Genomic DNA, 17,203 nt, shown 5'->3' on the forward strand with positions numbered 1-17,203 from the left:
CATCGTACATTAATAATAAAGACTACAAAACTGTGAAAAAATAATTATGGAATCAAACTGTTGCCAAAAATGTTTTGTCAATCTCACCCCAAATTCACCTCAATCTTACCCCAAGCTCTTCTCAATCTCACCCCAAATTCACCTTAATCTCAAACTCTCTCCAGTCTCACTTGTGTTTTCAGGTGTGTTTCAGGAGTGTTTAGAACAGTGCAGAGATTACAGTGTATGTTGTGCTTGTGTGCAGTTTTGAGCAGATGTGCATTAACTACGCTAACGAGCAGCTGCAGCAGTTCTTCGTGGAGCACATCTTTAAACTGGAGCAGGAGGAGTATCTGAAGGAGGGCATCAAATGGAAAAACATCAACTTTACAGACAACCAGCTCACCATCGACCTGCTGGCTGTAAAACCCCTCAACATCCTGTCACTGATCGACGAGGAGTCCCACTTCCCCAAGGCAAGACCACAGACACGACACGGACAGACAGAGATGACACAGACAGACAGAGATGACACAGACAGACAGACACGACACAGACAGACAGACACGACACAGACAGACAGAGACAGCACAGACAGACAGAGACGACACAGACAGACAGACACGACACAGACAGACACAATACAGACACGACACAATACAGACACGACACAGACAGACAGAGACGACACAGACAGAGATGACACAGACTGACAGACACGACACAGACAGACAAGATACACACAGACAGACATGACACAGACAGACACGACACAGGCACGACACAGACACGACACAGACAGACACGATACACACACGACACAGACAGACACGACACAGACAGACACGATACACACACGACACAGACAGACACGACACAGACACGACACAGACAGAAACGACAGACAAACATGAGTCAGACAGACACATGACAGACACAAAGGTACCGGTAGATGTTAAATGTACTACTACTACTACTAGATGTACTTTTGTTACTGCTACTACACAGATACAGATACAGACACTACAGACAGATAATACAGACAAAACAAAGACAGTACAGACAGACACTACAGACATGACAAAGATACTACAGACACAGCAAAGCCACTGTAGAGACAAAAAAGACACTACAGAGACAACAAAGACACTACAGACACAACAAAGACTCTATAGAAAGTCCCAACAAAGAAACAACAAAGACAATACTGACAGTGTAGACAGTTATTTGCAATATATGTTTATATAACAAGTATTTTAAATCTCAGGGCACAGACAAAACACTGCTGGACAAAATTAAAGAAAACCACAAAAGAAGCAAAATCATGGTTCCCTCCAGAAACATCCACAGCATGCAGTTTGGTATTAAGCACTTTGCTGGAGTGGTCTTCTACGACTGCAGTGGTACTAAATATTTACATACTCCTACTTCTGTAAATCATTCTATGATTAATAATAATAAAATGATACAAATACAGATTGTACTAAATATTACACAATACTGCACTCTAATCTGTATGAAGATGCAGATTAATAATCACCCTGCCTGTTACATAATAATTACACTACTTGGCAGTAGGATTGTTTATTACAGCTGTTATTCATTACAAATTCTGTTTTGTAAGGGTTTCTGGAGAAGAACAGGGATGCCCTCAGTTTAGACATCATCAGCCTCATCCAGAAATCCTCCAGCAAACTTCTCCGACTGATCTTCCAGTCAGAGCTGAACGCCTCTGTATCCAGACCTGCTAAAAACAACAACAGCAGAGTCCTGGTCAACTCAAAACGCTCATTACAGGTACGTGTTCTGCTTTACTACTACTTTACTACTTTTGACCTATAATCCCTTTATTTCCAGACTCATAGATGATCAATTACTTTGTTGTTTTTTCATTTGTTCTTGAATCTCTTCAGATTGGGCTATAATGTGCTGTTTTTTGAGATCTGTTAGCTGGCTGTAATCAGGTTTGGTTGTGGTTAGTAGTGAAATTGAACTCAGCTTTTCAAAAAGTGTCATTCATCAAAGTTAAATAGCTTTAAAAAAGTTATTTTAATATTTACTTAGGTTATATTTGTCTGATATCAAAGTTTTTTTGATAATCTGTTTGATAAAATGTAAGAATTAAAAAATGCAAAAAAAAGTAAATATTTTTTCTTGACACTGTAAATCTCATCGCCCAGTTCTTGTCAATAAGCAGCCCAGGTCGAATAGTGTAGTATGTTCATTAAAAGGGATGTTCTATATTACAGCTCTGGAAAAGCACAGGAATCAGTTTCTCTAATTTTGCTATTTATAGGTTTAATTTTGAGTAAAATGAACATTGTTGTTTTATTCTATAAACTACAATCAACAAAATTGTTGATTTCTCCTAAAATCCTAATACAAAAGTATTGTCATTTAGAGCATTTATTTGCAGAAAATGAGAAATGGATGAGAGGACAAAAAAGATACAGAGCTCAACAGGTTCATATTCATAAAGTTTTAAGAGTTCAGAAATCAATATTTGGTGGAATAACCCTGGTTTTTAACCACAGTTTTAATGCATCTTTGCATGTTCTCCTCCACCAGTCTTACACACTGCTTTTGGATAACTTTATGCTGCTTTACTCCTCTTGCAAAAATTCAAGCAGTTCAGTTTGGTTTGGTGGCTTGTGATCATTCATCTTCCTCTTGATTATATTCCAGAGGTTTTCAATTTTAATCATCATATTTTTAAGTGGTCTCTTATTTAATTACTCTTGTCGTTAAAGTGAATAAATAAAGCTGAATAACTGACGTGTCTCTGTTTTTACAGCAGGGAAATGATCGGAGGCAGATCTCCACTCTGAGTGGTCAGTTCAGACACTCGCTGGACTCGCTGATGAAAGCTCTTTCTCTGTGTGAGCCGTTCTTCATCCGCTGCTTCAAACCCAATGACAGCAAGCAGTCCAATGTATGAACCCTCTCATCTCCATCCCTGTACTCTCATTAACCCTTCACCCTCCTCACTCTCCTCACCCGCTGTGTCTCTCTCTCTCTCTCTGCTGCAGGAGTTTGATAGGAAGCTGTGTATACAGCAGCTGAGATACTCCGGGTTGCTGGAGACCATCAAAATACGCAAGTTAGGATATCCCATCCGCCACAGATTCACAGAGTTCCTGGGTCGTTACCGAGTTTTGCTGAAGACCACAGACTGCGACCCAAACACAGTAAGAAAAAACACTGTTGATTTTGTCTAATTATTGTAATTATAAGTTGGCATTAAATTGTAAAATACACTGTTCTACTATGAGTCTTATGAGTCAGAATTGTATTCTCTTTACATTATAATGGGTTGGGTTTTCATGATGTTCCTTTATAAATCATTGGTTGTTCAGATCATCAATTTCTGTTATATATATCATATAGCAGATGAACACAGTGATATCTGAGAAGTTTAATGAAGTTTATAGGATTTACAGAAAGTGTGCAATAATTATTTTTATCTAAACTAGGCACGTGCATAAATTTGGGCACCCTTGTCATTTAATTGATTTAAATACCTTCAGCACTAATTATTGGGACACAAAATTAGTTTGGTAAGCTCATTGACCATTAACCTACATACACAGGTGAAGCTAATCATAAGAAAGGGTTAATGTGATCAACTGGAAGTTTTTCTCCTCTTTGCATCTTCTCTGAAGAGCGGCAACATGGGAGCCTCAAAACACAAAACTATGACCTCAAATGACCTGAAAACAAAGATTGTTCAACATCATGGTTTAGAGGAAGGATATAAAAGCTCAAATCTCAGAGATTTCAGCTGCAGTTTCCACTGTGAGGAACAGAGTGAGGAAATGGAAGAACCACAGACACAGTTCTAGTTAAGACCTGAAGTGACAGAACAAGAAAAATCTCAGATAAATAGAGGAGAAGGATGGTGAGAACAGTCATAGTCAACCCCAACCACAGACCTCCAGAGCTTCAAACACCTACATCCAACCATTATCCTGCTGCAGATGGAGTCACTGTGCATCGTTCACTATTCACTATTCAGTGCACTTTACACAAGGAGAGGCTGTATGGGAGAGAAATGCAAAAGAAGCCTTTTCTGCACCACAAACAGAGTCGCTTGAGGTATGCTAAAGCTAAAGCTAAAACACATTTAGACAAGCCAGCTTCATTTTGGAATAAGGTTCTGTGGACTGATGAAACTAAAATTATTGAGTTATTTGAATGGCGGTATAAATGGAGGAAAAAGAACACAGCATTTCAACACAAACACTTTACTGCTCCCCACAGTAAAATCTGGTGGTGGTTCATCATGCTGTGGGGCTGTGTGATCAGTGCAGGAACTGGGAATCTTGTTAAAGTTGAGGATCACATGGATTCCAGTAAATATCAGCAGATTCTTCAGAACAATGTTTAAGAATCAGTGAGAAAGTTGAAGTTAAAGCGCCGGGGCTGGATACTTCATCAAGACAATGACCCTAAACACTAAACACTAAAGACTGCACAAAATCTACTAAAGCACTAAAGTATTCATGTAAAGGAACAAGTACAACGTTCTGGAATGATCATCTCAGATCATCTCAGTCCCCAGACCTGAATATTATTATAAATCTGTGGTGTGATTTAAAGCAGCTGTTCATGATCAGAAACCTGAATCAAACCTGACTGAACTGGAGATGATTAGTAAAGAAGAATGATCCGAAATACCTTCAACCAGAATTGGAAGCTATAGGAAGAGTTTTGAGGCTGTTATTTCTGTAAAAGGAGAATGTTTTACGTTTGTAATCGACACTATATTATTTTAGCTAATTGTTGCAGCTATGTACTGTACTTTATCTGAGCATGTGTGTTGAACAGGAGCCTGCAGCAGACTGCTGTGATGCTATCTGCAGAGCGGTGATTAAGGATGAAGATGATTGGAGGATCGGCAAGACAAAAATCTTCCTAAGGGTATTAACAGCTCTTCTGTGAATCTGTGTATTACTGTATACGAGGTCTTTTGACCTCTATATGACCTCATATAAAGAAACTTACTCCATATAAAGTCATAGTTGTCTTTGATATTTTGATATTTTTGGGATTGTAGAGGGCTTATAGTTTATAATAAGAATTTATTCTGCCTGTTTTTAATTGTATTTTTAAGGTTATTGAGTTTTACTGTGTGTATTATTATTAGGATTACCACGACTCCTTCCTGGAGCTGGAGAGAGAGCGAGAGCTGAACAGGAAAGCTCTTATCATCCAGAGAGTGTTGCTGGGCCACAGAGACAGGTGATGATGAAAAAATGGGAAATGGGAAAAACTGTTTATACAACCCTATTTTAATACCATTTATTTAAGTTAGTTTCTCTGTATAATTTGTTTGCTGTTTAAAGGATTATTAAAAAGTTCAGCAAATATTATGAATAAATATTATAGTACTTTACAATCCTATAAATATTAAAGTATTCTAATCCTAACTGTGATCTTTAACCTGTAAATGTAAAGCCCTGTTTGGAAGGGATTCGTTTTACATGAGAAAATGGAGTGAATGAATATTAATGAATAATTTTACTACAGAACCACTGCAAAATGCATGACTGATTTACACTGGATAAGAGTTCTTAGAATAAAATAGAATATTATATTAAGACCAACTGGTACTTTTGGCAGTGTGGGCAGTGTGGGAAGTCCTGCTGGAAAATGAAGTGCCAGTATTTCCACATATTTTTAGAAAAAGATAATTGTTTTTTTTTTTTTTTTTTTGCTTTATTTTAATATTTTACTTTATTTCAACTAGTTTTTTAGGTACTTTTTCATTAGAATATTTTAATTTTGCTAAAATGTTGCCAGACTCTGTAAAAAGAGTAAACTGTGGCAGGAAGCTGGCAGAAAACTTTAAATTAAACTTTCAAATGACAAATTTGCGTTAAAAAAAATATTATTTTTGCCTAATTATGTGTGTTAGCATTGTATTGTGGACAGCATAAAGCAATACAATATATATTTTTGTTCATATTTTAGGAAATCTTTCATACTTTAAAAACATAATTATATGAATAAAATCTGAATGAAAGTAAAAAATGAATCCAAAACCAGTGATACCAATTTTAGTTTTTGTTTAAATCATCATAATTTTTTCTTTCTTTCTTTTTTATTTAAAAGCTTGATAAAAACGAGTTTTATCGATTATCGATTTTAGGAAAATGTTGATACCTGAAGACTACAATCACTAATAAACTTGTGTTAGTTAATAGTGATTATATTACCCCTCCTTTATCTCAAAAGAGCTAAGGGTTAATAGCTCACCTTACAGCCCTTGCTTTAAGTCTAGAGTTAACTCTAGCTGTTCTTTCTGCAGTCACATGATCTGTCCTGAAGCTGTTCTGTGTTCCTCTGTAGGAAGACTTTTATAAAGAAGAAGAGTGCAGCTCTGACGCTGCAGAAACACTGGCGAGGTCACAGAGATCGCAAACAGATAGAGAAAGTAAGTCTTTGGTATACTGTGTCCAAAATACAAGCAGCAACAACTATAGCACTCATTTTTAAACACCCTAGAAACCACCAGAATCAGTAATCCACAGTAACTGCACAGCAATGATCTAGTAAGCATTGGTATACCATATAATCTATACCAATAATGTAAGGGCACATTAGTTAATATGGGAAATACATTTTATGTATTTACTTTATCCAGACTATAAAAGAATCATAAAAGTGTTAAACAAACCAAAATACTCTGGTAACTCTGGTGAACTTACTGTGCAACAGAGATAACTCTTGGTCTTCCTTTCCTGGGGAGGTCCTGATGAGGGCCAGTTTCATCATAGCATTTTTGATGATCTCTGTGACTGCCCTTGAGGATACTTTCAAAGTTCTTGAAATGTTTTGGATTGACTGACCTTAATTTCTTAGTCATTTTTTCGTCATTTTTTTCTTTCTGTCTTTATACTGTATCAGAATTTCATGATGAATAGACCAATCGAAATGCTTCAAAATTACTTATCTTTTACATTGACTTCTATTGGAAGTTAAGGTGTTTTTTTCCTTCTTCTGTAAAGTTTCTGTTTTAGAGAGCTGATATTCTTTGCATGGTAATGATGATGATATTCTGTATTTGCTATGTATTATATTTGAATACTGGATTCACGCCTCACTCCCGCTTCAGCTCCTGCAGGGTTTTCTCCGGCTCCAGGCCACGGTGCACGGCCGGCAGGACGTCCTGCAGTTTCAGCGCACGCGGGGTGCTGTGGTCACCCTGCAATCACAAACTCGTGGTTTCCTGTCTAGGAAAGAGCTGAAGTGTAAACAGGCCGCTGTCATTGTGCTGCAGTCGCACACCAGAGGACTACTGGCCAGGAAACAAGTCCGGCGACTGAGGGATGATGTGAGTTCTAAAATGTTGTGCACCCCTCTTTTCACTATAAGACGAATACTCATATCACTAACATCTAACCAACCAAATAGCAAACACCATAGCAACCACATAGAAAACATTTAAAAGGGTATCTGCCATAGCGACCTCCCAAGATACCAGCAAGAAACACCTTAATATCCAGGTTGTTGTAGCACAGCGACTGCATAGATACCTAGCAAGCACCTGAGACACCATGGTAACCACCCTTGCAACCATCAACCAAGAAACACTTAAGTAACAACCAGGAATATGTTAACAACGGCATAGCAACCTGGGATACTATAACCACCCTCTGACAATCACAGAGAATAAAATTCACTTAGCAATGTTTTAGCAGTCACCAGAAAGAGCAACCACCATATCCACTACCAAGAAAGACCTTAGCAACAACCTGGTGCACCTAGGCAACCATTAGAAACACCACAGCAACTGCAGAGCTCCAAGCTAGCAAGTGACAGACACCCTAGAACACCATAGCAGCCACCTAGGAGAAATTTGGCAACCTCCAGGAATAAAACAGCAACTACATAACAAGAGCTGTCAAAGCAACCACCCTAGCAACCACCAATAAGCTTATTAGCAACACCACAGCAACCACCTGAGACAACATAACATAGGAAACTTTTAAAATAGCATCTGCCGTAGCAACCTCTCTAGCAAAAACATGGGATACCACAGTAACCACCCTTGAAACCACCAGCCAAGAGACACCTTAGCAACAACTGGGAATATTTTACCAACTGCATAGCAACCTGGGATATCATAGCCACCCTCTGACAACCACAGAGAATATACCATAGAAACATCTAACAACAAGCTATCTAACATCTGGGAGTCCAGAGCAACCACTCTATCCACCACCAAGAAACACCTTAGCAACAATCTTGCGCATCTAGGTAACCATTAGGAACACCACAGCAACTGTAGAGCTCCAACCTAGAAAGTGGCTATTGTTTCAGCAATTACCCTAAAACACCGTAGCAGCTGTCTGTTTTACCTTGGCAACCACCAGGAATAAAATAGCAAATAGCAAATAGCCACACCTGGGATGCAATAGCAACCACCAAGAAACACCACAGCACCATAGCAACACCTTAGCAATCACGCACAGTGGATACATTATAATACACACTAGGTTAGTTTTATGGTCTTTATGGTGAATAGACAGTATTCAGGGTACAGAACTGTGTGGTCCTGAGGCTGTTCTGTAATCAGTTCTTGTAATGTTCTGCAGGCGGTCCTGTCCGCTCAGGAGAAAGAGGCTCAGGAACTGGCTGATCTGGAGCGGCAGAGGAGACTGGAGGAGGTGCTCAGCCAATCACAGGAGGAGGACACTAAAACTACTAAATCAGAGGCCAGCGATGAGGAAATTGAGGGCATCTTCGGGTTCCTGCCCAAAGTAGTTGGAGGACAGGAGGGTCCGGCGCCAGAGGGCTTTGAGGTGATGATTCCTGTAAACAATTTGCTTCTATGTTTTCATAATATGAATAGCTATTCTGTTCTAAGCGTCATTGTTCATGTTCCAAACTAAACTTTATTTGTAAAACTATATACATATATTAAGGCTGAGTGATATACCCCATATATATTATATTATATATACAAAATAACTTATGGTAACTTACTAAAACTCAGATTTTATATAACATAATTATAATATAACAAAATTATTTATATAACATAAAAAAAAAATGTTTCCTGAAGTTCAGAGTATTAAGTGTATACATTTAAACTGCAAACATAACAGTTTTTAAAACTTCTACAGCAAAACAAATATCAAAAATATATATAATATATAATATACAGCTCTGGAAAAAAAACCCTTCAGTTTCTGAGTCAGTTTCTCTGATTTTGCTATTTATAGGTTTGTGTTTGAGTAAAATGAAAATTGTTGTTTTTTTCTATAAACTACAGACAACATTTCTCCCAAATTCCAAAAAAAATATGGTCATTTGGAGCATTTATTTGCAGAAAATGTGAAATGTCTGAAATAACAAAAAAGAAGCAGAGCTTTCAGACCTCAAATAATGCATAGAAAACAAGTTCATATTCATAAAGTTTCAAGAGTTGAAAAAATAATATTTGGTGGAATAACGCTGGTTTATAATCACAGTTTTCATGCATCTTGGCATCATGTTCTCCTCCACCAGTCTTACACACTGCTTTTGGATAACTTTATGCTGCTTTACTCCTGGTGCAAAAATTCAAGCAGTTCAGTTTGGTTTGATGGCTTGTGATCATCCATCTTCCTCTTGATTATATTCCATGATTATATTTAAGTGTTCTCATATATATATATATATATATATATATATATATATATATATATATATATATATATATATATATAGTGTTAGTGTGTGTCGAGCTGGTGTGTCACAGCCGCTAAATGTACTGTCTTTGTTTTGTTTGCAGGATCTAGAAGGAGAACTGGTGGAGCTGAAGGAGGTGCAGCTCAATGAGAACAAGGAGGAAGAGGAGGAGGAGGAGAAGAAGGAGGAGAAGGGGAACATGGTGAAGATCGTGGTGACTCCAGCTGATGAGATTGTGTCGTCTGCATCACCGTCAGAGAAGGAGGAGGAGGAAGAGGAGGAGGATGATGAGGAGGATGAATTTTCATTCTCTAAGTTTTCTGCTCTGCATTTCCAGGGCTCAGCTACACACACTCACATCGATCGAAGACTTCAGCAGCCTCTGATCCACCATGAGGACGAGGGAGACACACTGGTGAGAGCAGTTATCATCAAACTGGATCAACAGATCACTGATATCTCCATATTCTTCTTCTTCTGTGTCTCTGTCTCGCCTCATCTCATTTTGTTTGGTCTCGTCTCTCTTTTCTTCTCTTCTCTTCTCTTCTTTTCTGTTTCCTTGTCTCTTCTCTATTCTTCTCTTCTCTTTTTCCTTGTCTCTTTTCTTCTTGTCTTGTCTCTTCTAATCCTTTCTCTTCTCTTCTATTCTCTCCCCTCTTCTCTTCTGTTCTCAATTTCCTTGTCTCTTTTCTTGTCTTGTCTCTTCTAATTCCTTTTTCTTCTCTTCTTCTCTATTTTCTTTTCTTCTTGTCTTGTCTCTTCTGATCTTTCTCTTCTCTTCTCAATTTCCTTGTCTCTTTTCTGGTCTTGTCTCTTCTAATCATTTCTCCTTTCTTCTCCTCTATTTCCTTGTCTATTTTCTTCTTGTCTTGTCTCTTTTATTCCTTTTTCTTCTCTTCTTCTCTATTTTCTTTTCTTTTTTATTTGTCTTGTCTCTTCTAATCATTTCTCTTCTCTTCTTCTCTATTTCCTTGTCTCTTCTCTTCTTCTCTTGTCTCTTCTAATCATTTCTCTACTCTTCTTCTCTATTTTCTTGTCTCTTTTCTTCACTTGTTTTGTCTCTTCTTATCATTTCTCATCATCTTTTCTTATAATATTTTCTTCCTCTGTCTTCACTTCTTCTTCATCTCATCTCTTCTCCTCTGCAGGCATGTGTGACAGTATGGTGGATCATACTGAGGTTTATGGGAGATATTCCTGAGCCTAAACAGGCTCGTCTGTCTGTGGTTGCTGATACTATCCAGAAGAATTTGGGCATGAGGCAAGCAAGGCGTCTCAGTAACCTGGTTGGAGTAGATGAGGTAATCTTCTAGTGTCTTGTTGATGTTTAATCCAGACCATTTAGATGGTGCTGTGTGAACAGCTCTGATGGGATACCTTAACAAATCCATTCCAAACTGTACTTTCAGAAATTTCTGCGGAAAAAGGCCAAACAGCAGGGAAAAGAAAATGGGAAAAGAAAACACTCAACAATTCCTGAGGAGGTCACATATGTTTCTAACCACATTTACCTATATTATATACTAGATTTTAAATATACAGGTTTTATACTCCTATAATGTCTGTAAGTCTCAGTGTTAATATTTTACTGTTTACAGTTAACAGTGGAACCCCCTGAGCTGGATTTCAGAGAGGAGGATGATGTTATGATTGGAGAGGGACCTACCTTTGATCGTCCAATGACACCTTTGGAAAAATTGCACACCATTGTAGGATATGCCATCGTCAAACCAGACATTAGGTAAATTGTCTAGGACTCATTCATTTAAGCCTTTCTCATTATTTTTTCTGTATTTTATTATTTTCTACATTTCATTTTGAAGACACCAAAACTATGATATAACAATTATTACTGATAAGAAAATAAATATCAAATTAATAAAAAGTTAAACAAACCAGAATATGTTTTATACTTTTAATTCTTCAAGGTAGCACATTTTGCTTTGATGCCAAACTTTGCCCACTCTTGGCTTTTTTTTCTTGATCGGCTTCTTGAGGAATACTTCTCCAACAGTTCTGAAGGAATTCCAGACACGTTTCCTTTAGTCTGCCCTCCAACTCATCCCTGACTCATCCCAGACCCACCTTTCAAGTTATCCCCAAACTCACCTCCAAACTTCTTCAACTCACCCCAAACTCTTCCTTTAACTCACTCCCAAACTCACCTCCACACTCATCCACCAACTTAGCCACCAAACTCATCCCAGACTTGTCTGTCAACCCTAAATTCATCCCCTACTCACCCCCAAACTCTTCGCCTGACTTACCCTTTCACGCTCCCCAAAATTCATCCCCAGACTTAACCCCAAATTTAGCACCCAATTTAGCACCTGACTTATCCCCAAACTCATCCCCCAAACTCATTCCCCAACTTATCCCCAAACTCACCCCCCCAACTCAGCCCCACACCTACCCCCAACTCAGCCCCCAACTCAGCCCCTAATTCAGCCCCCAACTCAGCCCCCAATTCAGCCCCCTACTCAGCCACAAACTCTTCCCCAACTCAGCCACAAACTCAGCCACAAACTCTTCCCCAACTCACCCCTAAACTCCTCCCCTGACTTATCCTTCCACTTACTCCAAGCTCATCCTCTAACTCACCCCCAAACGTTTCCCCTACCTGACCTGTCAATTCACCCCAGACTCACCCCTAAACTCTTCCCCCAACTCACCCCCAAACTCTTCCCCTAACTCACCCTTCAATTCACCCCCAAATTTATTCACTGTCTCACCCCCAAACTCAGCCCTTAACTCACCCCCAAACTCATCCACCAGCTCTACTAGTTTTAGGTCAGGTGATTGAGCCAAAACACTTTTTTATTTACTACATAACTCCATATATAATTCCATACATTCCACTTTTTTTTTTTTTTTACCTTTGACTGATACTGTACGTTAAACTGGTTTAAAGCTTTTTTTTCTCTCCCTTCTGTAGAGATGAGATCTACTGTCAGATCTGCAAGCAGCTGACTAAAAACCCAAATCCAAAAAGCTGTAGCAGAGGCTGGGTCCTTCTGTCCATCTGCCTGGGCATCTTTCCTCCCACTGAGCTCTTCACAAAGGTAGGAGCACAGCCCACCTTCTCATATATTTACACTGACATGATACATTCTATAGGATATGTGGGGTCTTCTGCATTTAATGTGAATGTTTGTTTTACTGTAGTACCTGGAGAATTTTATCCGAAGGGGGCGGAGTGAATATTCTGCTAACTGTGCCGAACGCCTCCAGCGCACTTTAAGAAACGGGGAGAGAAATGAGCCACCGTGCTGGATCGAATTAAGGGTAAGTTTCCCCATAAAAGCAGTTTGATTAGGAATATCTGTGAGGAAATAATGAGTATTGCTTGTCTGTGCACCTCATAGTGTCTTTTACTGTGAGGTTAAATGCAGATCCTTAAAATGTCTTAAATTCGTTTATCTAAAAGAAAGGCCTTAATTTGTCTTAAAATATCTTAATCTCCCAAAGGTGTTTATTAATATGTATAAGTTATGAAGAAAATGCAGGTAACCCCAATTTTGCACTGAACCTTATTTTCAATGGATGGACTTCATCAACTGTGCACCATGCAGCTTAATTAGGGGCTGTGTCAATGTGTCTTTGCTAGCGTAACGACAGGAAAAGTACACCTTGCACAACTTGAAACAAGCATGTACTAATTTTCTTAGTTAATCATGAGTGTGTTTTGGGTGTAACGGAAAAAAAAAAATCAAGTCACTTGTACTCCCTTTAAGAACCAGATGCGCTCTGACTTTGGCAGATTGGTATTTTAACAGCGCAGCGCTTCTGTGCTCCTCAGCAAAGAAAACTGACCTGCTTGTTTACACTGTGAAGGTGTGTGAGCAGGTCATTTACAGGAATAGCAATAATATTTTATTTACTATTCTGTGTATTATTGGTGTAAAAGTTGGATTTGTGCACTGCTGCATGTCGCACTTGCATTGCTAATATAGCAATGAACATATGACTGTTGATGTCTGTCTAGGTTGTATTCAGTCAGTGGTGCACCTGTGTTTTCTGTCTTCAGTAAAACACAATATGCCTGAAATGTACACACCTCACTTCCTGACCACCACGCCCATTAGTGTAAATATATTTGTGAGCAACATTACTTTTTAAACAAAGCAGGCGAAATTTTATGTTTGTATAAAAAAATACTATCCCCAATAATGATTTTTTTTATTGTTACTTTGTTTTAATGGTAAAAATAGCTTAAACAAAAATAAGAAACACCTCTTTTTCGTTTCGGCTCCTGTTGTGTGTTCGACAGGCTGTGGAGAAGAACGAACACATGGTGGTGGTCGTGACCCTGATGGACGGCCAGACCCTCAGCCTGCCTGTAGACTCAGCCTGCACCTCGGCCGAGCTGTGCCAGTCCATCGCCCAGAAAACCAACCTGAAGGACACTTTCGGCTTCTCCCTCTACATTGCCCTCTACGAGAAGGTTTGAGAAGCTTGAATGCATCTGGAACAGTGTATCATACACTATACTTTACACACATTACTGACAAAGATGTCCAGCATTTTGCTTTCCATATTTTTTGCACTATAACGCGCACTTAAAATCTTTAATTTTGTGTTTTATAATCTGGTGCACCTTATGTATGAATTTTACCAGTCAGCTTGTAAGGAGCAGTAAAGCAGTTTCAGTTTAGCTCTCCACCACAGAGACTGGAGTAGCATTAGCATTAGCTGCTAACTGCTGAGCGCTATTTCAAAACATCGAGATAAATCTCTCCATCCAGATAGAGTGATTCTGATTGTGATCGGATGTAGAAAATTAATAACATATCCCATTTTGACTCAGCATGTCAGCATACCACCAAGAAGGACTAACCACATCCAACAGGATTAACTGTGGACGCTGTAAGAGGAAGCTGTCCGAAAGGGATGTTCGGGTGCTTATAATCCGGTGCACCTTATGTATGAATTTTACCAGTCAGCTTGTAAGGAGCAGTAAAGCAGTTTCAGTTTAGTTCTCCACCACAGAGACTGGAGTAGCATTAGCATTAGCTGCTAACTGCACAAAGCGCTAACTCTGGTTGTTCAGAGGAGAGTATTATCAGTCTGTAGCCTGCTGCTAACCCCAGCTAGCACTGCTGGAGCAGCATTAGCATTAGCCACTTACAGCGCTAACAGCGATAGCTCTTTTGCCGTTCAGAGGTGAGTATTATCGTCCTGTAGCCTGCGCTTTTACTGTCTTAAAACAAGCTACATAAGACAAACCACTAGCTATAGGAACCCTGGCTTACCAGAACACTTAGAGTTCCTCAGTGAAGTGCTAGCAGTTAGCTGCTAATGCTAATGCTCCAGCTTTAGTGGAAATCTTTCAATCTAAACTTACTGTAAATAAACAGAAGTGCTTTACTTATCCAAATATACAGTTTTTAGGAGAAAAATCAGTGTAGATTAACATCCAGTGTTTGAATTATTTTTTTTTCTGTTTTACTTACCTTAGCTTTAAAGGTGTTGGTTAAAGGCTCAGAGGTTAGACCGGCTAATTTTAGAAGAAAAACATGGCAGCACCTCCGTTCCTTCTACTAGTTACTAGTGTCGCATATAATGCGCCTTATAACCCGGTGCACCTTAAGTATGAAAATAGACCAGAAAATGAACGTTTATCCACATTTATTAACTGCCTTAAATTGCAAAAAAATATGGTAGTTCCTCTAGAGAAGTATTGCCAAAAGAATAGGAACATGAACCTATTGGCACCATGCCTAATGCAAGACATGTGCTACACTAAGGCTTTTAAGGCTTTTAAGCACTGTAGCAGATTGGATACGCTGGGTTTGATGAGTTGGTGACCTGAAGCTATGATTGATTCTCTCTGCAGATATGGTCTCTGGGCTGTGGTGGAGAGCACATTTTGGACGCCATCTCTCAGTGTGAGCAGGAGGAGAGGAGGCAGGGCAGGGAGGAGCAGCACTCACCCTGGAGACTCTACTTTCGCAAGGAGCTCTTCACCCCCTGGCACGACTGCACCACCGACCCCTTCAGCACGGAGCTTATCTACAGGCAGCTCATCCACGGCCTCAAGAATGGAGACTACCAGTCTGATAAGGTCAGTTTGAGTTAGCAAGCGTTCACTGGTACTGTTCCTCTAGCATAAACCTTTTACTTTTACTTCTTACGTTTCACACAATTATCTTAACTTTCTACTCCTTACATTTTAAAAATAGTTACTCCTATGTAATTTCAAAACTCAATCGAGATACATCTCTCCATCCAGATAGAGTGAATCTGATTGTGATTGGATGTAGAAAATTAATAACATAGCCCATTTTGACTCAGCATGTCAGCATACCACCAAGAAGGACTAACCACATCCAACAGGATTAACTGTGGACGCTGTAAGAGGAAGCTGTCTGAAAGGGATGTTCAGGTGCTAACCCGGATTGTATTCAAAAAACATAAAACCACGTCTGATCAAATCACGACAGAATTCAATGTGCACCTCAACTCTCCTGTTTCCACCAGAACTGTCCGTCAGGAGAATAAATGATTGTGGTCTAAAACCAGGTGTTTCAGTTTCATTGTTCTACCCCTGTATAGTGTCATATATACAGTTTAGTCCAATGAAAAGATATAATAAAATATTTACAAAAATGTGAGGAATGTGCACATTTATGTTGGATACTGTATTAGTATGCATTTGACAAATAAACTATAATTTGATTTAAAAGTGCTATTTAAGAACACTGTTTAACAATGTTTAAACAGTATAGTTTATTGACTGTTCATTTACATTCAAAGAAACTTCTAAGTTTTGACTAAATGCTTGTTCTCACCTGCTTATGTATTTTAGTGTTTTACATTGTCATTCTTATGGCTTGTCAGTAAGCTCTTCTTTATCTTGTCCTGTCCAGGAGGATGATTATGTGCAACTGGCAGCAAAGCACTATTACATCCAGTACGGCTCAGAGAGCAGCGTGGAGACTGCCAGGAAAGTAGTGCGGGAGTGTATGAGCCTGAGTCTGATAGAGAGCAAGTCTGAGGGCAAACTGGTTCAGCTGGTCAAGTCAGCCCATGCACAGGTATTATATTATAGGCTTTTAGAATGCTGTTTTATACCGGCTGGAAGTGTTGATTCAAGGTCAAGGTCTGTAATTAAGATCAAAGGTTGTTTGGATAGAGGGATGATGCAGAGATATCATCCTGTGCTTTTATTATATCTCTATCCTCTGTCTCTTAGGGAGCGTATGTAAACTCTAGGGACAGCGCTGATGCAGTGAAAGCGGACATGGTCGCTTATGCCCGTCTGAAGTGGCCGCTTTACTTTTCTAGATTCTTCGAGGCCTCTCAGATTTCAGGTAAACTCTTTACACAATGTTGCATCTGTTCACACCGGGGAATCACAGCCAGCTTGTCCTATACCTTCAGGCTTCACAGTACCACAGTAAATCATTGAAAAGTTACTTTATGTCAGAAACTCATATATTATATAGATGTATTAAACACAGAGTGATCTATTTTAAACATTTATTTCTTTGTTAATTGTTGATGATTATGGCTTACACCCAATGAAAAACCAAAAATCAGTGTC

At 39.0% G+C, this 17,203-nt stretch overlaps 1 protein-coding gene across 1 annotated transcript in view; it reads left to right on the forward strand.

Moving 5' to 3' along the window:
- myo7bb (myosin VIIBb) overlaps positions 1 to 17,203 on the forward strand; it is a 46,108-nt gene that overhangs the window by 12,505 nt on the left and 16,400 nt on the right. The window contains exons 12-31 of the mRNA XM_022672202.2: positions 245 to 455; positions 1,247 to 1,382; positions 1,604 to 1,776; positions 2,774 to 2,911; positions 3,009 to 3,167; positions 4,807 to 4,899; positions 5,126 to 5,220; positions 6,331 to 6,415; positions 7,097 to 7,315; positions 8,580 to 8,786; positions 9,761 to 10,072; positions 10,806 to 10,958; positions 11,067 to 11,141; positions 11,256 to 11,398; positions 12,593 to 12,719; positions 12,823 to 12,942; positions 13,928 to 14,101; positions 15,494 to 15,721; positions 16,527 to 16,694; positions 16,853 to 16,970. Coding sequence (XP_022527923.2) covers positions 245 to 455; positions 1,247 to 1,382; positions 1,604 to 1,776; positions 2,774 to 2,911; positions 3,009 to 3,167; positions 4,807 to 4,899; positions 5,126 to 5,220; positions 6,331 to 6,415; positions 7,097 to 7,315; positions 8,580 to 8,786; positions 9,761 to 10,072; positions 10,806 to 10,958; positions 11,067 to 11,141; positions 11,256 to 11,398; positions 12,593 to 12,719; positions 12,823 to 12,942; positions 13,928 to 14,101; positions 15,494 to 15,721; positions 16,527 to 16,694; positions 16,853 to 16,970 — 3,134 coding nt within the window. The remainder of the gene's footprint in view (positions 1 to 244; positions 456 to 1,246; positions 1,383 to 1,603; positions 1,777 to 2,773; positions 2,912 to 3,008; positions 3,168 to 4,806; positions 4,900 to 5,125; positions 5,221 to 6,330; positions 6,416 to 7,096; positions 7,316 to 8,579; positions 8,787 to 9,760; positions 10,073 to 10,805; positions 10,959 to 11,066; positions 11,142 to 11,255; positions 11,399 to 12,592; positions 12,720 to 12,822; positions 12,943 to 13,927; positions 14,102 to 15,493; positions 15,722 to 16,526; positions 16,695 to 16,852; positions 16,971 to 17,203) is intronic.

Source organism: Astyanax mexicanus, chromosome 18, assembly GCF_023375975.1.
Source record: "Astyanax mexicanus isolate ESR-SI-001 chromosome 18, AstMex3_surface, whole genome shotgun sequence".
Lineage (NCBI taxonomy): Eukaryota > Metazoa > Chordata > Actinopteri > Characiformes > Acestrorhamphidae > Astyanax > Astyanax mexicanus.